General features: G+C 46.7%; 1 protein-coding gene across 8 annotated transcripts in view; it reads right to left on the reverse strand.

The window, feature by feature from the left end:
• LOC134535434 (probable phospholipid-transporting ATPase IA) overlaps window positions 1–22,204 on the reverse strand; it is a 263,150-nt gene that overhangs the window by 58,737 nt on the left and 182,209 nt on the right. For all 8 annotated transcript variants that reach the window (XM_063374529.1, XM_063374530.1, XM_063374527.1 and 5 more), the window contains 3 exons: window positions 6,813–6,971; window positions 4,788–4,973; window positions 2,735–2,998 (listed from right to left, as the gene is read on the reverse strand). In XM_063374529.1, the coding sequence (XP_063230599.1) occupies window positions 2,735–2,998; window positions 4,788–4,973; window positions 6,813–6,971 (609 nt within the window). The remainder of the gene's footprint in view (window positions 1–2,734; window positions 2,999–4,787; window positions 4,974–6,812; window positions 6,972–22,204) is intronic.

Consider the following 22,204-nt stretch of genomic DNA (forward strand, 5'->3'; position numbering starts at 1 on the left):
TTGACATTAAAATAATTTCCCAATTCATTCCCGTTTTTTTATTACAGCCGATCGGAGGTTGAAAAAAAAATAACCCTCGTAAATGTATAGCAAAAACATGTATATTTCCCGCAATTGTCAGTTAAAGTTGGAGAGTTGAGAATGCGAATCCCAAACAAACTGGTACCTCCAATAAGAAGGCTTTTTTATTTTAATTAGGTATTTGTATTTAAATCAATAATATTTGTTTGCTATACATTTTAATTTTTAAGCAATTTTCAAATTAATTTTAACTTATTCAAGTAATGTCTCAAAATACAAAATACAAAAGAAATTTTTTATGTTTTTTATATGTAATTTTTGAGATCCAGTCATTCTCTTTAATGTAAGTAAGCAGAAGTTCGTTTTGATTTGTCATAACCTATACACCAGCCAATACATCTCCTTTTGATTTTAGCATTTGAATTCACGAGCTTCGTTTCATGTAATACATTATTAGGCATTATTATTAATAGTCTTACAGGTGGGGAGAACGGGTTCGTAAGGAAAGCCCAATTATTTTTATACCGTTTTATTTACTACTAATATTTACATTAATAATTAAATCACCAAACTTAATGTCTGTTCACAAATACCTCGAACTTATAAAGTCTGTCCATTAATTACTAAATAACTGTCCAGTCTACAGTTAGCACTCCTCACTGGAGCTAGGCTCAACAGTGGTTCGCCCCTCACCTCGCGCCTGTCCACACACACAGTCCCGCGCCACTCGGTCACACACGCACGGCCCCGTCGCTCCGCGCTGCGCCGCTTGCAAAGGGGTGTCTCTCTCCTCCTCGCCAAACTCGCACTTCACACCACTCGCCTGTTGGAAGTCTCTGAACTCCCACACAGGCCGGCTGCGCCATTTTTATATCCTTGGCAGTCTTTCTGGAACCGACTGGAATGGTTGAGAAGTGTTGCAAAACCCCGGGCCAACCCGACGCTAGAAGCATCCATTAAAACCATGCTTATTCTCGCCACTCCACGCAAAATTCCCAGGCCGCCAGGGGATAGATAACAGCGCAGAGGAAGGAGGACGCGGAAGCAGTGGACCGGGAGGGGGGGGAGGGGGGGTAAGGTGGGGGGGTTGAAAACGAGGCCAGGCCATTATAATCCCCGAAGATATGCTCATGTGACGTGGGCCGCCGGGCAACTGCCTTCACGTTCGTAACATTGACCTCTCCTTAAACTTGTTCGAACCGTGCAGGTCCCGGCATATTCTCTAAAACGTTCCAAATGTACCACTTTCCCCTCTGGATGCGATAGACATCATTTATTCATTTCAGCACTTCATATGGACCTTCCCATGATGTTTGAAGTCAAGCTATTCAACACAAGTTCCATAAATCTCTCAAAAGTTGCAGGAGTACTACATATCCCGAATGGTAGCACAGTGAACTGGAACAGACCACTCACTACCTGTAGTGTAAGCAGTGTTTTCCTTATCCTTGGGGTGCAGCTCCACTTGCCAGTAACCACTCTTCAGGTCCAGTGTAGAGAACCATCTGGTGCCAGAGAGTGTAACAGTGTGTCATCGATACGTGGGAGGGGGTAGCTGTCCTTCCTGGTGATGTCATTCAGCTCCCGGTAGTCCACACAGAACCTCAGTTGGCCATCCTTCTGACCGGGGAAACCCCAGGGCTCGCTGATGGCTCTATTACACCGCCCTCCATCAAGCCTTCTCTGCTTCTTCCTGTTCTGCTTCAGGCAGCTACCGTGGTGCTTGTCGGGTTGGCTCTACTTCACCTGTATTGCTGCGATGGTAGACCAGGCTTGTTCTCTTGAGCCAGTATCTCCTAGGGAAAATACATACTGGTTGCTTACCAGAAAAGCAGTAAGTTCTTTCATTTCTTAGTTTGTGAGGTTATTTTGGCATCACTTTAATAACTGTTCTATATTTGGGTTCAGTGGTTGCTCAGTCCATCAAATAGGTGAGGAACACTCACACTGGCCTACCCAAGACACTGGTTCACAGCTACCTATTGGGTCTACCCGTTTCAGAACCCTCGTTCATGAATCGAGGTTGGCCACCCTGACAACCTTTGCAATGCTTCGAGCGACCAGGAGCTTCTCCAATCCTTAAGTCATATATCTGGCTCAAGCAGGTAGTTCATGTTGCCCCTAGGGTCTCCCATTTTCCTAGCTGCTATTATCTGTCATGGTTTGCTGGAATAGAAACAGATTAACTAACACTTGCATATAGGAATTTCCAATTGTAAAGATGGCCTGTATTATGTCATTTAAGCTAGCTACCTCCAGCAGAACAAAAAAAAACCTATAGTGGTTGTGATGTCATAATTCAAGATGGCGACTTCCAGCAGACAAAAAGAAGATGGCAGCTGTGATGTCAATCAAATATGACAGAAGGTTCTTCTGTAATGAAAAGTGTAACATGTGAGTGGGAACTCGATTTCAAGATGGCGGACGAGATCAAAGGTTAAGGTCAAATTGCAGGCACAGGACCGGCTATTATATAGTACTATAGTACTACTGTCTTATAACCCTTAAGGAACTTACTCTAAATGCATAGCACACATTGTGATGCTCTGTTGTTGTCCATTAGAAGGTACAATGTGCAAAGTGCAGTGTGTACAATATGGGTGATGCACGTCAGAAATGTGTAATCACCTCTAAGGAACTCTGAAAGCATACCACCAGGTGAAGCTGTGTTGGAGCAGCTAGCAGGCTATGAGGAATGGTGTGCTGTGCTCACGGTATAGACGATGTTTCCCAGCAGCAGATATCCGCCCTCGCGCCCGCTGCTCCACACAACATCCTCTTGCAGCGCCAGAAGAGGCAGCCAGAACAGCACCACCGAGTGTACCAGTGCGTTCACGATCCACACCCAGAACACCTTCACGTTGAAGAGGCGTGCGTTCTGGGACGGCTTGTAGAGCGCGGGGTAGCGCAGCATGGTGTCCGCGGAGCACACCTTCTCGAACAGCCCCATCGCTAGTGGAGGAGCAGCCGTGAACAACTGGAACAGTTACCCCTTCTCGCTACTACTACACACTCCAATGTTTGTGATGAGCGTCTAAGCTCTTGTGCATTTATAGCAATTGTCGGACGAACGAAGAAGAGCATAAGTAGTCTTAGCTGGATGGTTCAGGAGGATAATCACAGACCTAGAACTTGGGCACTACACCCAGCACAGTCGTAATGTTGGTATTTAAATATCTAATAGAAAGAAGGGTGATGATATCAAAGTGGTTGGCTGCCATCTTGGATTTTCTTGTCTGCTTTGGAGAATACAGTTCATTCTGATGATTGGAGGTAGGTGTGGCTGCTACGAGTATTGGTGTTATTTAAAATATTTTTATGAAAAATAAAATCACAGAGTATGGGTGCATACCGAGGATTGGTATGCTTTTGAGTCAATTGAGAATGCAGGTTTAAAATAAATAATCAGGTGGAAATAAGTTTTTTTTTTAATTAACTACTAAAGGTTGGCCCATTCCAATACCTAACTGATATAGAGCACTGATGTTGGCCATTTATAATGTCATGTTGTCTGCTAGCAGCATTCCATTTTGTATTTACATGGTATGCATAAGGTTCTGTTCCACTAGCTACATTATAGGCATACACAGAGTGCAAGAAAATCTTTTAATCACATATGCTTCAACCACCATGTTGGATACAGCAACAACCTCTCTCTTAAATTATGTTCATTTTCATGAAAATAAAGACATAATTCTGAGAAGTGAAGATCATCTCTGCTTTATGTCAAAACAGGCATGTACCTAAATGAGCTAGTGCTGTACTTTAATTAAATACATAAATTAAATTTAAAAATAATATTTAAAAATAAATATAACCATCGAACCTGCAACGATGGACAATTAATTTGATACACGATAACATGTATCTCAGACTATGCAGTAAAAATATATATGATTATGTTTTCATGGCTGTCACAACCGTAACTTAAAACAAATAAAATACATCTTTACATTTCTTGTATTTTTTTTTAATATTTGTGGATTTTTGTGATTTATAAGGTTCAAAAACAACACTGGTAGGAAATAGAAAATAAATATACATGCATGAGGAAGCTATACTAACATACTTTAGGAACCAATACCAGAAAAAAAGACGGTGAGATCCATCAGATGAAAACAAGTTCGTTTTCTCCAACATGATGATGAAAAACCAAGATGGCTGTTTCTAGCAGACTCAATAAATATAACCATGCCACCGTAACAAAAAGTGCAATGCAACGAGTGGAGTGTTCAATGATGAAGTCTTCGTAACGAAAGGTGCCACGCACAGGAGTAGGGCATTCAATGATGATGCCATCGTAATGAACAGTGCGAGGCACAGGAGTGAAGCGCTCGATTCCAATATGGCCGCAGGAAATTATTTCATCCAAGATGTTAGCCGAGGAAAAAGTTCAAATTCAAGGTCAAGGGCAGAAATGATGTAATCCAAGATGATGCCAGAGATGATGTTTCCCAAACATGGCCACCACAAATCCCCGGATCACAAGCCATGAGCCAGTGCTCCCATAATACCAAAAAAATCAACTGTTAAACTAAAATACCATTAAACTGAAGAAAAAAAAACACACCCACACCCACACCCACACGCACACCCACACACACACACACACACTAATGACAAATATTTAAGTACATGTAATCCAAGTTTGAAGTTCTTAACTTTGTAAGCCCTGTCCAGAAAGTGTCTATTTGACACACACACTGCCTCTCTTACCCGGTAACAAATAAGAGCTGCAGACTCAGAATGCTCCAGCAGAAACTTACCACATTGTAGAGTCCAATAGTCCACCGCTCGAAGAGTATCTGGCCGGACCAGCCGGAGTATATGGCGAACCACAGCTCGATGACGTACAGGCAGATGTTCTTGTAGAAGCTGTACAGAATGAGCTTGCACATCCGCGTGTAGTTCCAGGCTCCGTGCACAAACAGCAGTCGACACAGGAAGCGGAACTACGAGAGACAGAAATACACCACAGCCCCGTCTATTCCTGCTATTTTTTCTAATTTTATGTGACAGAGTAAACAAGCAATTGTGAATGTCTAAGATATGTATTATGTTAACTCAATAATAGGAGTTAGGTTTTTTGTCCCGATGGTAGCCTTGATTTTTAGGTTATTAAGATGTTAAAAGTTGTTTCAACTACAATAACGGATGACTAATACCACGTGACTAATGGTATACATATAGTTTCGTTACGGTTATGCTATTACAATATTACCAAGTTCTAAATGTTTGTTACTGGTTACGTCTCCGTGCCTGTGAAGCCAGCTGACGTACGGCGAAACATTAAACGTGACCTGTGACCAACAAACTGCCATGTCCGCGCGACAAGAGAACACGCCGAGTAAGACAGCGTTGGTAACACTGCCAATATAAATCTAAGAAGGTAATTATATTAAGATTCCAACAACTATGTTGTGATTAAACAGTAGTTTTAAATGTTGACCCACTTTTAGTACCTACTTTTGGTGTTTTCCAAGTCCTACTTTAACTGACACCTGATTTTGAAAAATCGGCAATACAAATTGCCAAATAGTGTTTAACATAATTAATAATGCCATAAATAATAGCTAACTAGCAAAAATATTATTGCTTAAATTTGGTAGAATAAGTACAAACAATACACTATGATGTGAGTATAAACAAATCTAATAATTTTTTTTACGCTGAGTTACTTGGCTTGTTCATTTGTTAATTAACAAAAAAAACTCTTGACTGTTATGAAATAAAAAATTCACCGTCCTCTTGATTTACAGAATGAAGAACTTGTGGTTTCAAATGCGAACTTGATACTTCACATGGCTGCTGCAGAATACGGCTGGCTCTCAGGTATGTGACTCACTGACAGCCGAGGCTGATTCATTGTGTATACAGTGGTTAGGCCTGGCACCACCACTGTATGGCTGTTTAGAAACTTTATGTAACACTGGAAGATGCAGGTTTTCTTTCATGTTGAAAGTGCTTTGTAGGTCTTCTGTTTGACTATCGCACTTTGAGGAAACACCAGACTGTCGCCCTTACAATTATGCCGTACGCCAACGTTTCCTCCCCAAACATGTTGGCACGTTCCACTTTTACCCATATCAAAACCTATTCACCCAATGAAAAATAATAATAATAATATAGATGTTGCTATAACATTTAAAAAGATTTTCATAAGTAAAGTGCGTAGATATCCAAACACAACAAGCTTACTCACTTGTGACATACTATTACACCTATTTAAAAATAAAAAAAAATTAGTACATAAGTATTTTTCCTGCAAAGTACATCTGAAATTCTCATTTTATTAAAAATTTTTATTTACATTTACTTCTTCAATAATATTTTGCCAAATTGACGGGGAGACGGGGAGGCGGGGAGGCGGGGAGGCGGGGAGGCGGGGAGGCGGGGAGGCGGGGAGGCGGGGAGGCGGGGAGACAGGGAGGCGGGAAGGCGGGAAGATGGGGAGGCGGGGAGGCGGGGAGGCGGGGAGGCGGGGAGGCGGGGAGGCGGGGAGGCGGGGTGGCGGGGTGGCGGGGTGGCGGGATGGCGGGGAGGCGGGGAGGCGGGGAGGCGGGGAGACAGGGAGGCGGGAAGGCGGGGAGGCGGGGAGGCGGGGAGGCGGGGAGGCGGGGAGGCGGGGTGGCGGGGTGGCGGGGAGGCGACAGGGAGACAGGGAGACGGGGAGACGGGGAGACCGGGAGACAAGGATACAGGGAGGCAGGGAGACAGGGAGGCAGGGAGGCAGGGAGACAGGGAGACAGGGAGACAGGGAGACAGGGAGACAGTGAGACAGGGAGACGCACCTGGGCGATGGAGTAGTCGGAGGCACACGCCGCTTGCAGGCCCTCCACGCCGGATATACCGACTCCCACGTGTGCCTTCTGGATCATGGCGACGTCGTTGGCTCCGTCCCCGATGGCGAGAGTAACGCTCTTGGTGTGTGTGGTCACCAGCTCCACCACCTGCCGCGTGACACCGCACTAGCCACACTGCTCCTCGGCAATGTGTTTACAACAAGACCAGATATCTACACGTATGCAGTAACCAACTCCACAACCTGGTGCACAAAGCAACACTTGGGACGTGGGAGACAACATCTGCAGGCGCCCCAAACAGTCTGATGCTCCTGAGGACTGCATCGCAGTGTCAAGCTTTACAGTCTTCTAGGAAGATCTCGCTGCTGACCACTAGATAGTGCACCACCCCTTTCTGCCAGGCCCTCAGCCATTAACAACGTCCATCCATTTCATCTATCAACCAAAATTTTTTCCAGTGTGGCCATTTCAAATTTTGAAGGTCATCTTAGCTTTTAAATCGCTCTCTGTTCAACAGTACCATCTTTAAGTATCTTAGAGAACATCTCTTGATGGAGTGAAGAAATCTCCTATCAAAGTACTTTTAATTGAGAGGCTTTTAGATGTAACAGCTCCTCACAATTTTCACGACTCCTAAATGATTCACTGTGAACTGTATCTGCCTGTACATACTCAACGACTGGTGTGTTTTTCGCCAGCTAAAGACCACAACCTCTTTTATTTGGAGCATACTGTCACATCAAGATATGTATTACCTAGCTGGTGTGCAAGTTGTAGGCAAACTTAAACTAGCATACCTCTTCACCCCGTTTGTTTATCACAACAGAATTCCAGATTATAGTCTTGACATTAAATCAGCGCACGAGGTCAGTCTCTGCTGCCTATCTCATCAAGACTCTCTCCCATTGATCCTAATTTTCTTGTACAGCATCAGAAAACTAAAAGATGGATGAAGCCATATATACCATATCCTGCTATGCATCCAATAATTGAACCACCACGTGGAATGTGGATGGCACATGACTATATACCACAGTGTTATTCTGCACAAGGATAGCCCAATGGGATGCTCCTCGAAATATTTCACAACCAGTTAATTGCAGCAGACTCTGACAGGTAGCTCCAGAGCAATGCCCACCCAAGTTTGAAAAACACAGCTCCAAGGTCGCTATAAACTACAGAAATCCTCTGCATATTGAGCACGACAGAGTTTGACAGAGTAAATGCATGAAGACTCCAAGACTACAGACTTCGCCATAGCTGTATAGGTTTAGGACGTGACCTCAAAGCCTAAGTCCTTGTAATGTCAGCGCATGTGGATTTGCAAAGAGTAACTTTGAAAAGACATTAAAATATTAAATTAGCAATACCTTTATTTTCATGATTTAAAGAAGAATTTTCATTAGAAAACTCAACTGGAAATCAGAATGCGTAATTATTTTTAAATTGCTGCCTACATATAATTATTACTCTTTATTCATTAGCTAACTTATTATTCAGACTAGTATTTATAAAATTAAATTTTAAAAGATCTTATCAATACACACAAAATAATTTAAATGTAGCTAGATCCTGAAGGCTGTCTTTCGGTCCGTGTTCATAACCTTACGGATTGCACTGTACCAACAAGCACACATCACCTCCTGTCCCATTCACATGTCTCCAATCAGACACTGCCATAGCAGAGTTCTTATACAGCTGACTAGCAGCACATTCTTCAACGAGGTCCGAGGCACGTCACGCACAAGAATAGACAAGAGAAACTCGTAGACCTGTGATCTCGGACCGCTCCACTATCACATATCCCAGACTTCTCTTCCGTACGGCAGACCCTCCAGTCAGATAACACACACCCGCCTTCCTCTCGAGTCTAACCGTGGTACTGGGACCTAACGGAGCCTCATCTAAACTGCGACAATCCTGCCATGTTTGGGAAACCACCGTGACTAACAATGTGGGACCGAAAAGCTAGAACCATTACGATGCATCGGCTCAGAGACAAGTTCCAACCTTTGTCATCCACGGGAAGCTGCACGTACATATCTCACTATCTCCAACCATCCAGCCCTTTATATCACAACAACTCTATGTACTATGACTGGAAATCAGAGTGCACAATTTTAAATGATAAAACTTAAACCATATTTGTTTACATACATGTTCAACTGATCTACCATGCAACAAGATTATATGTCAATTAATATTGTAAACTACAGACAATCCAGCTCTAAAGTACATATCAGTCCAGTATTTTTAAGTTTAATGATTTTTTTAGCATCCATTTACGTAAAGCTTTAGAACTAAACTAATCATATAATAAAATTTATTTAAGGGAACCGTAAGATGCCATATTGGTTTTAACATATTTTTTTGCCATAGCTTTTTATAACATTTCAAATTCAAAATTTGCCTTCGTTAATACAGATGGCATATAAAGAGATTTTCAAAAATAATAATAAAAAAAAACATTTTGTGACAACATTTTAACAGTTGTAGTAATTCCCAAATATCAATTCAATAGTAAATACGGTAAACTATTTGTAGCAGAAAGTCACAATGAACTTCAGGCATTCCACTTCATTAAATAATATTCCTTAGAGAACACAAATATTCAAAATAATGTGATTGCATTTGTTATGGAAAAAAGTCTATTGAAATTAATATGGTATCTTTCGGTTGCTACTCTCCCCTTAACTACTGGTTACCAGTTTCATGCTTATGTATATTGTGCTGCAAATTTGAAATATTTGACACAAATTTATTTTCACCAAATTCTCTAACATAAACTTTGTTAGCCCATAGTTCATCCTGATCAAATCATTCGTAGTAGGAGTCCCAAGACACTTTCCCAAAGCCTCAACCGATACCCCGGTGTGATTTCGCCTCAGCTAGTATTAGCCCTCATTTTTCTTCCCGCCTCGGGACACGAACACGACCAGTAACAGTGTCCGACTTCGTGACCACGAGCGTGTTTCTCAGCTGCCTCCCACAGCAGCCCTCTTCCCAGAGCTCGGCTGCGGTTGGCAGCTCCAGTCATGCCCCAGGGCTGTCGGGCAGGTATCGGCCCCGGCCTAAGACTTGTCTCACGAGCCAGCAGGTTCCCCCTTCCCTCTTGTCCACAAACTCCAGCCAGGGCATTGACCCCAGCTCTCGGCGAGCCTACATCGAGGTCGTCTTACAGGCCTGCAGTCACCTTGCGGCGAAAACGACAACCACTTAACTTTAGTTCCCGGAACTCTAGCGGCCGCTACCTCTAGTTCCCTTCTTGCCTGACAAGAGCGCGCTCCAGTTGCCCCCTTAGGGCCAGGCTTACACTAGCTCCCCTTGCAGGACCACGAGTATGGTTCATCGGCGCACCGACAGAGCGCACTGTTTTCAGGGCACGATTAACCTCCGATGCCCCTTAAGTTAGGCTACCAGCCACCTTCGTTATTTCTTCTTTGGTTGGCGGAGCGAGCCCTCCGCGCTCTATTTCTAGCCAATCAGAGGCTTTTTTCCCTATTCCCTAAGCCTCCGGGCCTCTGGCCCAAGGTTTAACTACATGTGACCCTTCAGATTGAGATATTCGTCCTCCTGTCGTCACCGCAGTCGCATATCTCCGGAGATTATCGCCCGCGACTTTATTCACGAGCTATCTCGCCGCGACCAAATTAAGGGATGTGATCCCTAAAGTTTGAGAGTGTTCCCTAAGTTTATTTTATTTTATTCTTTTATTTTCTAGTTGGCTAGTCGCCATTAGTTCAGACTACTAGTTAATCTCGTACCATGTCACGCGCCGGGCTACCACGAGCACTTGTGCAGCCTCTTCCGTGGGAGTGATTCTCTTCATTCCACCCCAGACTGTGGAGTGCAAGAATTAGTGCAAGATTTCGTGCAAGATATGTACCAGAATTATTCAAGAATTATTTCCAGATATGGTGCAAGAGCACGGGGTTTACACTGGCTCAAGCCCATCCCTGAAGTCCCTCTGGAGTGAATGCTGCAAGTACCTCCCACTTCTAGTCACCGCCAGTGAACAGTCAATGATTAAACATTGTGAAATCAAATTATATACAGTCCCGCACTGGTTGGGCTAACAAATATTTCAACTTCTTAAATAAATCTATTCATATTATGTTATTTTTTTGTGGAAACATAATTGTTAAATTTGTAACATTTATATTATGTTTGTAATTGATAACTTCTAAAGGCCGGGACCCACCATTAATTCTGATCATTGTAATTATGAATATCTAAGATTATCAAAAGAAAATAATGAAAATCATAATTAACAATAAAAAGGGTAAGCATTTTTTATTTATTACTTCGAATATGATCCATTTTCTACTTCCTATTGTGAGAAGTTAAGTTTTTTTTTTAAATGTTTCTCTCTTGTGTACATCTGAGTGTACTGTTGTATGATTCACCCACTCAAAGCAGCTGCCAGGGCTTTTATAACAAATTTTATATACAGTTTTCTTTAATCACACAAGGGCAATACATTTGATTCGCAAAAAGAAGATGTTATTACAAGGTTTATCTCGAATTGACCAGCCTTGGTGACAAAGCAATACAGAAAAATTGTAATAGTGTAATTTATGGTTATTAATGCAAATGTTTTAGTTTAAGAGCATTTGCATGGCCATAGTATGTTTGCTGGAATTAAACACAAATTTATAAGGGAGAAGAAATCTTCCATTCTTAAAGTCCTATTCATATTTTTACATCACATATTTGGCTGTTATCTAGCACGAGCGACTTACCCCTGCATTGAGCTGTTTTCCAGTCTGAGGCTTCACAATGATAATTTTTTCTGAAGCAACACTGGAATATATCATCCATTTGAACACTGGTTTGAGTCAAGACAGAATATGTTCCTAGTCTACAGGCTCTAAATAGTATGTATATCAATGTTCTTGCCATTTTCTACATTATTAATCATCTTGAAACGTTTGGTCGTGCTCACTAGGACATGAAGCAGAATCCACTCGACAAACTGTAGTGATTGTGAAACATTGACTATCACATTGACTATCACATTGACTATCACATTGACTATCGCATTAATGTGTGTTTTGGCTAGAAGCAATACAAACCCTTGTTCCAAATAAACAATTATATGTTAATCCAAGTAGTATGGATAGAGGAATGCATACTTCAAACTTTCCTCTGACATAAACAAAAGCTTGTAATCATTCTTAAGGCCCCGTTCAGACAGTTCGTTTGGCGTGAGCGAGAGGTAGTTTCTCGTTGTTAATGTTATCTTACAACTCTCATTTGGTCTACCTACACTACATATTAAAAGAATATATTTTTGTTGCAGTTGGGCCTTCATTTGCCTGTGTCAGTTTGCCTCGACGTATGAACTGTGAAGGCTATGTATATGTGTGTGTGTGCACGTGTGTGTGTGCACATGTGTGCAGGCATGTGTGTGTGTTGAACTATGATGCATATTTCTGATTGTATTTTGTACGGTCTGAGCAGGAAAGGCTGCTACTCATGAAATTTCATTTTCGTGATACTGTCATCAAAAATTACAGTGTTTTCATGGTTGACAATATCGTATTCCTTAATTATTTAAAACTTGATTTATATTGATAAGAAATTTCACTCTGTCAAGTATCAACTAGTATTCAGCAAACTTATGTGATTTATTTATAATTGCTGGATCTCATATATGTTATGCACTTAATCTGCACACACATTCTAGCCAGTTAAAAAGTTATAAGTAATAATTACATCGCAAACAATGTTTACTATATTAGGAATGCTCTTGTTAAAGGTTATAACTTTATTAAAATGAGCGTAACTGCCCAACAAAGGAAGCTAGAACCACCCACCTGTTTGTATACAAAATATTTAACTTTGTGAATCATTGCAAATAAAGTCATTATCTTTGTTCAAAAGGTTTAAACATAATTGACACTTGAAATAATTGACTCGTCATAGCATTCATGAAGTTACATCCGCAAACATGGCACATTAAATTTAAAAATCAGTACTATAATGTGTGAGAATGCTACGATGATAAGATGTGCAATTCCGGTATTTTAGAATACTAGGATGCAAAAGCTATGCAGCAAGATTTCTGAAATAAATGTGCTGGGAAGAAAATATTCTGAGATGCAAGGATGCTAGGGAGGAGGCTAGGATGGATTGATACTGGGATGTTGGGATGTTAGGATTCTGGGATGCAAGGTGGCTTGGAACCTAAATGTAAGGTAGTTAGGATGCTCGGACGTAACAATATGAGTGTGTTAGAATGTTCCAATGTTACGATATGAGAATTGTCAGATATTAAGATGCTGTAATGCTAGGATACTCTGACGCAAAAATGGTGGGCTGCGAGGATGAAGAGATGCAAATATCCTGGCATGATCGAAGAGTATGATGCATGCATGCTAAAATGTGGGAATGCAAGAAAGCTGGGCTGTTAGGAATTGATTCTCTGATACTTGCCAGCTAAAATACTAGGCTAGCGTGCTGAGATTTTTGGATTTTTGGTTGCTAGGATGCTACAATGCGAGGAATGCTGTGATCCTGGGTTGCCAAGAGGAAAGGAAGCTGAGGTGTGAGGAAAGCTGTGATCCTGGGATGCAAAGAGGAAAGGAGGCTGAGGTGCGAGGAATGCTGTGATCCTGGAATGCCAAGAGGAAAGGAGGCTGAGGTGGGAGGAATGATGTGATCCTGGGTTGCCAAGAGGAAAGGAGGCTGAGGTGGGAGGAATGCTGTGATCCTGGGATGCCAAGAGGAAAGGAGGCTGAGGTGGGAGGAATGATGTGATCCTGGGTTGCCAAGAGGAAAGGAGGCTGAGGTGGGAGGAATGCTGTGATCCTGGAATGCCAAAAGGAAAGGAGGCTGAGGTGGGAGGAATGATGTGATCCTGGGTTGCCAAGAGGAAAGGAGGCTGAGGTGGGAGGAATGATGTGATCCTGGGTTGCCAAGAGGAAAGGAGGCTGAGGTGGGAGGAATTCTGTGATCCTGGGATGCCAAGAGGAAAGGAGGCTGAGGAGGCTGAGGTGGGAGGAATGATGTGATCCTGGGTTGCCAAGAGGAAAGGAGGCTGAGGTGGGAGGAATGCTGTGATCCTGGAATGCCAAGAGGAAAGGAGGCTGAGGTGGGAGGAATGATGTGATCCTGGGTTGCCAAGAGGAAAGGAGGCTGAGGTGGGAGGAATGATGTGATCCTGGGTTGCCAAGAGGAAAGGAGGCTGAGGTGGGAGGAATGCTGTGATCATGGGATGCCAAGAGGAAAGGAGGCTGAGGTGGGAGGAATGATGTGATCCTGGGTTGCCAAGAGGAAAGGAGGCTGAGGTGGGAGGAATGCTGTGATCCTGGAATGCCAAGAGGAAAGGAGGCTGAGGTGGGAGGAATGATGTGATCCTGGGTTGCCAAGAGGAAAGGAGGCTGAGGTGGAAGGAATGCTGTGATCCTGGGTTGCCAAGAGGAAAGGAGGCTGAGGTGGGAGGAATGATGTGATCCTGGGTTGCCAAGAGGAAAGGAGGCTGAGGTGGGAGGAATGCTGTGATCCTGGGATGCCAAGAGGAAAGGAGGCTGAGGTGGGAGGAATGATGTGATCCTGGGTTGCCAAGAGGAAAGGAGGCTGAGGTGCGAGGAATGCTGTGATCCTGGAATGCCAAGAGGAAAGGAGGCTGAGGTGGGAGGAATGATGTGATCCTGGGATGCCAAGAGGAAAGGAGGCTGAGGTGCGAGGAATGCTGTGATCCTGGGATGCCAAGAGGAAAGGACACTCAGGTGGGAGGAATGCTGTGATCCTGGGTTGCCAAGAGGAAAGGAGACTGAGGTGTGAGGAATGCTGTGATCCTGGGATGCCAAGAGGAAAGGAGGCTGAGGTGCGAGGAATGCTGTGATCCTGGGATGCCAAGAGGAAAGGAGGCTGAGGTGTGAGGAATGCTGTGATCCTGGGATGCCAAGAGGAAAGGAGGCTGAGGTGTGAGGAATGCTGTGATCCTGGGATGCCAAGAGGAAAGGAGGCTGAGGTGCGAGGAATGCTGTAATCCTGGGATGCCAAGAGGAAAGGAGGCTGAGGTGGGAGGAATGCTGTGATCCTGGGTTGCCAAGAGGAAAGGAGGCTGAGGTGTGAGGAATGCTGTGATCCTGGGATGCCAAGAGGAAAGGAGGCTGAGGTGCGAGGAATGCTGTGATCCTGGGATGCCAAGAGGAAAGGAGGCTGAGGTGCGAGGAATGCTGTGATCCTGGGATGCCAAGAGGAAAGGAGGCTGAGGTGGGAGGAATGCTGTGATCCTGGGTTGCCAAGAGGAAAGGAGACTGAGGTGTGAGGAATGCTGTGATCCTGGGATGCCAAGAGGAAAGGAGGCTGAGGTGTGAGGAATGCTGTGATCCTGGGATGCCAAGAGGAAAGGAGGCTGAGGTGTAAGGAATGCTGTGATCCTGGGTTGCCAAGAGGAAAGGAGGCTGAGGTGCGAGGAATGCTGTGATCCTGGGATGCCAAGAGGAAAGGAGGCTGAGGTGTGAGGAATGCTGTGATCCTGGGATGCCAAGAGGAAAGGAGGCTGAGGTGTGAGGAATGCTGTGATCCTGGGATGCCAAGAGGAAAGGAGGCTGAGGTGCGAGGAATGCTGTAATCCTGAGATGCCAAGAGGAAAGGAGGCTGAGGTGTGAGGAATGCTGTGATCCTGGGATGCCAAGAGGAAAGGAAGCTGAGGTGTGAGGAATGCTGTGATCCTGGGATGCCAAGAGGAAAGAAGGCTGAGGTGTGAGGAATGCTGTGATCCTGGGATGCCAAGAGGAAAGGAGGCTGAGGTGCGAGGAATGCTGTGATCCTGGGATGCCAAGAGGAAAGGAGGCTGAGGTGTGAGGAATGCTGTGATCCTGGGATGCCAAGAGGAAAGGAGGCTGAGGTGTGAGGAATGCTGTGATCCTGGGATGCCAAGAGGAAAGGAGGCTGAGGTGCGAGGAATGCTGTGATCCTGGGATGCCAAGAGGAAAGGAGGCTGAGGTGGGAGGAATGCTGTGATCCTGGGTTGCCAAGAGGAAAGGAGGCTGAGGTGTGAGGAATGCTGTGATCCTGGGATGCCAAGAGGAAAGGAGGCTGAGGTGCGAGGAATGCTGTGATCCTGGGATGCCAAGAGGAAAAGAGGCTGAGGTGCGAGGAATGCTGTGATCCTGGGATGCCAAGAGGAAAGGAGGCTGAGGTGGGAGGAATGCTGTGATCCTGGGTTGCCAAGAGGAAAGGAGACTGAGGTGTGAGGAATGCTGTGATCCTGGGATGCCAAGAGGAAAGGAGGCTGAGGTGTGAGGAATGCTGTGATCCTGGGATGCCAAGAGGAAAGGAGGCTGAGGTGTAAGGAATGCTGTGATCCTGGGTTGCCAAGAGGAAAGGAGGCTGAGGTGCGAGGAATGCTGTGATCCTGGGATGCCAAGAGGAAAGGAGGCTGAGGTGTGAGGAATGCTGTGATCCTGGGATGCCAAGAGGAAAGGAGGCTGAGGTGTGAGGAATGCTGTGATCCTGGGATGCCAAGAGGAAAGGAGGCTGAGGTGCGAGGAATGCTGTAATCCTGAGATGCCAAGAGGAAAGGAGGCTGAGGTGTGAGGAATGCTGTGATCCTGGGATGCCAAGAGGAAAGGAAGCTGAGGTGTGAGGAATGCTGTGATCCTGGGATGCCAAGAGGAAAGAAGGCTGAGGTGTGAGGAATGCTGTGATCCTGGGTTGCCAAGAGGAAAGGAAGCTGAGGTGTGAGGAATGCTGTGATCCTGGGATGCCAAGAGGAAAGGAGGCTGAGGTGGTAGGAATGCTGTGATCCTGGGATGCCAAGAGGAAAGGAGGCTGAGGTGTGAGGAATGCTGTGATCCTGGGATGCCAAGAGGAAAGGAGGCTGAGGTGGGAGGAATGCTGTGATCCTGGGTTGCCAAGAGGAAAGGAGACTGAGGTGTGAGGAATGCTGTGATCCTGGGATGCCAAGAGGAAAGGAGGAAGAGGTGCGAGGAATGCTGTGATCCTGCGATGCCAAGAGGAAAGGAGACTGAGGTGGGAGGAATGCTGTGATCCTGGGATGCCAAGAGGAAAGAAAGCTGAGGTGTGAGGAATGCTGTGATCCTGGGATGCCAAGACGAAAGGAGACTGAGGTGCGAGGAATGCTGTGATCCTGGGATGCCAAGAGGAAAGAAAGCTGAGGTGTGAGGAATGCTGTGTTCTTGGGATGCCAAGAGGAAAGGAGGCTGAGGTGCGAGGAATGCTGTGATCCTGGGATGCCAAGAGGAAAGGAGACTGAGGTGGGAGGAATGCTGTGATCCTGGGATGCCAAGAGGAAAGAAAGCTGAGGTGTGAGGAATGCTGTGATACTGGGATGCAAAGAGGAAAGGAGGCTGAGGTGCGAGGAATGCTGTGAACCTGGGTTGCCAAGAGGAAAGGAGACTGAGGTGTGAGGAATGCTGTGATCCTGGGATGCCAAGAGGAAAGGAGGCTGAGGTGTGAGGAATGCTGTGATCCTGGGATGCCAAGAGGAAAGGAGTAAGAATTGGAGGAATGCTGTGATCCTGGGATGCCAAGAGGAAAGGAGGCTGAGGTGTGAGGAATGCTGTGATCCTGGGATGCCAAGAGGAAAGGAGGCTGAGGTGTGAGGAATGCTGTGATCCTGGGTTGCCAAGAGGAAAGGAAGCTGAGGTGTGAGGAATGCTGTGATCCTGGGATGCCAAGAGGAAAGGAGGCTGAGGTGGGAGGAATGCTGTGATTCTGGGATGCCAAGAGGAAAGGAGGCTGAGGTGTGAGAAATGCTGTGATCCTGGGATGCCAAGAGGAAAGGAGGATGAGGTGGGAGGAATGCTGTGATCCTGGGTTGCCAAGAGGAAAGGAGACTGAGGTGTGAGGAATGCTGTGATCCTGGGATGCCAAGAGGAAAGAAGGCTGAGGTGCGAGGAATGCTGTTATCCTGGGATGCCAAGAGGAAAGGAGACTCAGGTGGGAGGAATGTTGTGATCCTGGGATGCCAAGAGGAAAGAAAGCTGAGGTGTGAGGAATGCTGTGATCCTGGGATGCCAAGAGGAAAGGAGACAGAGGTGCGAGGAATGCTGTGATTCTGGGATGCCAAGAGGAAAGAATGCTGAGGTGTGAGGAATGCTGTGATCCTGGGATGCCAAGAGGAAAGGAGGCTGAGGTGCGAGGAATGCTGTGATCCTGGGATGCCAAGAGGAAAGGAGACTCAGGTGGGAGGAATGCTGTGATCCTGGGATGCCAAGAGGAAAGAAAGCTGAGGAGTGAGGAATGCTGTGATCCTGGGATGAAAAAAGGAAAGGAGGCTGAGGTGCGAGGAATTCTGTTATCCTGGGATGCCAAGAGGAAAGGAAGCTGAGGTGTGAGGAATGCTGTGATCCTGGGATGCCAAGAGGAAAGGAAGCTGAGGTGTGAGGAATGCTGTGATGCTGGAATGCCAAGAGGAAAGGAGACTGAGGTGGGAGGAATGCTGTGATCCTGGGATGCCAAGAGGAAAGGAGGCAGAGGTGCGAGGAATGCAATGATCCTGGGATGCCAAGAGGAAAGGAGACTGAGGTGCGAGGAATGCTGTGATCCTGGGATGCCAAGAGGAAAGAAAGCTGAGGTGTGAGGAATGCTGTGATCCTGGGATGCCAAGAGGAAAGGAGGCTGAGGTGCGAGGAATGCTGTGATCCTGCGATGCCAAGAGGAAAGGAGACTGAGGTGCGAGGAATGCTGTGATCCTGGGATGCCAAGAGAAAAGGAGGCTGAGGTGTGAGGAATGCTGTGATCCTGGGATGCCAAGAGGAAAGGAGGCTGAGGTGTGAGGAATGCTGTGATCCTAGGTTGCCAAGAGGAAAGGAAGCTGAGGTGTGAGGAATGCTGTGATCCTGGGATGCCAAGAGGAAAGGAGACTGAGGTGGGAGGAATGCTGTGATCCTGGGATGCCAAGAGGAAAGGAGGCTGAGGTGTGAGGAATGCTGTGATCCTGGGATGCCAAGAGGAAAGGAGGCGGAGGTGTGAGGAATGCTGTGATCCTGGAATGCCAAGAGGAAAGGAGGCTGAGGTGTGAGTAATGCTGTGATTCTGGGTTGCCAAGAGGAAAGGAAGCTGAGGTGTGAGGAATGCTGTGATCCTGGGATGCCAAGAGGAAAGGTGACTGAGGTGGGAGGAATGCTGTGATCCTGGGATGCCAAGAGGAAAGGAAGCTGAGGTGTGAGGAATGCTGTGATCCTGGGATGCCAAGAGGAAAGGAGGCTGAGGTGGAAGGAATGCTGTGATCCTGGGTTGCCAAGAGGAAAGGAGACTGAGGTGTGAGGAATGCTGTGATCCTGGGATGCCAAGAGGAAAAAAGGAAGAGGTGCGAGGAATGCTGTGATCCTGCGATGCCAAGAGGAAAGGAAACTGAGGTGGGAGGAATGCTGTGATCCTGGGATGCCAAGAGGAAAGAAAGCTGAGGTGTGAGGAATGCTGTGATCCTGGGATGCCAAGACGAAAGGAGACTGAGGTGCGAGGAATGCTGTGATCCTGGGATGCCAAGAGGAAAGAAAGCTGAGGTGTGAGGAATGCTGTGATCTTGGGATGCCAAGAGGAAAGGAGGCTGAGGTGCGAGGAATGCTGTGATCCTGGGATGCCAAGAGGAAAGGAGACTGAGGTGGGAGGAAAGCTGTGATCCTGGGATGCCAAGAGGAAAGAAAGCTGAGGTGTGAGGAATGCTGTGATCCTGGGATGCAAAGAGGAAAGGAGGCTGAGGTGCGAGGAATGCTGAGATCCTGGGATGCCAAGAGGAAAGAAAGCTGAGGTGTGAGGAATGCTGTGATCATGAGATGCCAAGAGAAAAGGAAGCTGAGGTGTGAGGAATGCTGTGATCCTGGGATGCCAAGAGGAAAGGAGACTGAGGTGGGAGGAATGCTGTGATCCTGGGATGCCAAGAGGAAAGGAAGCTGAGGTGTGAGGAATGCTGTAAACCTGGGATGCCAAGAGGAAAGAAAGCTGAGGTGTGAGGAATGCTGTGATCCTGGGATGCCAAGAGGAAAGGAAGCTGAGGTGTGAGGAATGCTGTGATCCTGGGATGCCAAGAGGAAAGGAGACTGAGGTGCGAGGAATGCTGTGATCCTGGGATGCCAAGAGGAAAGAAAGCTGAGGTGTGAGGAATGCTATGATCCTGGGATGCCAAGAGGAAAGGAAGCCTAGGTGCGAGGAATGCTGTGATCCTGGGATGCCATGAGGAAAGGAGGCTGAGGTGAGAGGAATGCTGTGATCCTGGGATGCCAAGAGGAAAGGAGACTTAGGTGGGAGGAATGCTGTGATCCTGGGATGCCAAGAGGAAAGGAGGCTGAGGTAGGAGGAATGCTGTGATCCTGGGATGCCAAGAGGAAAGGAGGCTGAGGTGGGAGGAATGCTGTGATCCTGGGTTGCCAAGAGGAAAGGAGACTGAGGTGTGAGGAATGCTGTGATCCTGGGATGCCAAGAGGAAAGAAGGCTGAGGTGCGAGGAATGCTGTGATCCTGGGATGCCAAGAGGAAAGAAAGCTGAGGTGTGAGGAATGCTGTGATCCTGGGATGCCAAGAGGAAAGGAAGCTGAGCTGTGAGGAATGCTGTGATCCTGGGATGCCAAGAGGAAAGGTAGCTGAGGTGCGAGGAATGCTGTGATCCTGGGATGCCAAGAGGAAAGGAGGCTAAGGTGGAAGGAATGCTGTGATCCTGGGATGCCAAGAGGAAAGGAGGCTGAGGTGCGAGGAATGCTGTGATCCTGGGATGCCAAGAGGAAAGGAGGCTGAGGTGGGAGGAATGCTGTGATCCTGGGATGCCAAGAGGAAAGGAGACTGAGGTGCGAGGAATGCTGTGATCCTGGGATGCCAAGAGGAAAGGAGGCTGAGGTGCGAGGAATGCTGTGATCCTGGGATGCCAAGAGGAAAGGAGGCTGAGGTGGGAGGAATGCTGTGATCCTGGGTTGCCAAGAGGAAAGGAGACTGAGGTGTGAGGAATGCTGTGATCCTGGGATGCCAAGAGGAAAGGAGACTGAGGTGCGAGGAATGCTGTGATGCCAAGAGGAAAGGAGGTTGAGATGCGAGGAATGCTGTGATCCTGGGATGCCAAGAGGAAAGGAAGCTGAGGTGTGAGGAATGCTGTGATCCTGGGATGCCAAGAGGAAAGGAGACTGAGGTGCGAGGAATGCTGTGATCCTGGGATGCCAAGAGGAAAGGAGGCTGAGGTGGGAGGAATGCTGTGATCCTGGGTTGCCAAGAGGAAAGGAGACTGGGTGTGAGGAATGCTGTGATCCTGGGATGCCAAGAGGAAATGAAGCTGAGGTGCGAGGAATGCTGTGATCCTGAGATGCCAAGAGGAAAGGAGACTGAGGTGGGAGGAATGCTGTGATCCAGGGATACCAAGAGAAAAGGAAGCTGAGGTGCGAGGAATGCTGTGATCCTGGGATGCCAAGAGGAAAGGAAGCTGAGGTGTGAGGAATGCTGTGATCCTGGGATGCCAAGAGGAAAGGAGGCTGAGGTGCGAGGAATGCTGTGATCCTGGGATGCCAAGAGGAAAGGAGGCTGAGGTGGGAGGAATGCTGTGATCCTGGGTTGTCAAGAGGAAAGGAGGCTGAGATGCGAGGAATGCTGTGATCCTGGGATGCCAAGAGGAAAGGAGACTAAGGTGGGAGGAATGCTGTGATCCTGGGATGCCAAGAGGAAAGGAGGCTGAGGTGCGAGGAATGCTGTGATCCTGGGTTGCCAAGAGGAAAGGAGGCTGAGGTTGGAGGAATGCTGTGATCCTGGGTTGCCAAAAGGAAAGGAGACTGAGGTGTGAGGAATGCTGTGATCCTGGGATGCCAAGAGGAAAGGAGGCTGAGGTGTGAGGAATGCTGTGATCCTGGGATGCCAAGAGGAAAGGAGGCTGAGGTGCGAGGAATGCTGTGAACCTGGGTTGCCAAGAGGAAAGGAGACTGAGTGTGAGGAATGCTGTGATCCTGGGATGCCAAGAGGAAAGGAGGCTGAGGTGTGAGGAATGCTGTGATCCTGGGATGCCAAGAGGAAAGGAGGCTGAATTGGAGGAATGCTGTGATCCTGGGATGCCAAGAGGAAAGGAGGCTGAGGTGTGAGGAATGCTGTGATCCTTGGATGCCAAGAGGAAAGGAGGCTGAGGTGTGAGGAATGCTGTGATCCTGGGTTGCCAAGAGAAAAGGAAGCTGAGGTGTGAGGAATGCTGTGATCCTGGGATGCCAAGAGGAAAGGAGGCTGAGGTGGGAGGAATGCTGTGATCCTGGGATGCCAAGAGGAAAGGAGGCTGAGGTGTGAGGAATGTTGTGATCCTGGGATGCAGGAGGAAAGGAGGCTGAGGTGGGAGGAATGCTGTGATCCTGGGTTGCCAAGAGGAAAGGAGACTGAGGTGTGAGGAATGCTGTGATCCTGGGATGCCAAGAGGAAAGAAGGCTGAGGTGCGAGGAATGCTGT

Source organism: Bacillus rossius, chromosome 8, assembly GCF_032445375.1.
Source record: "Bacillus rossius redtenbacheri isolate Brsri chromosome 8, Brsri_v3, whole genome shotgun sequence".
Lineage (NCBI taxonomy): Eukaryota > Metazoa > Arthropoda > Insecta > Phasmatodea > Bacillidae > Bacillus > Bacillus rossius.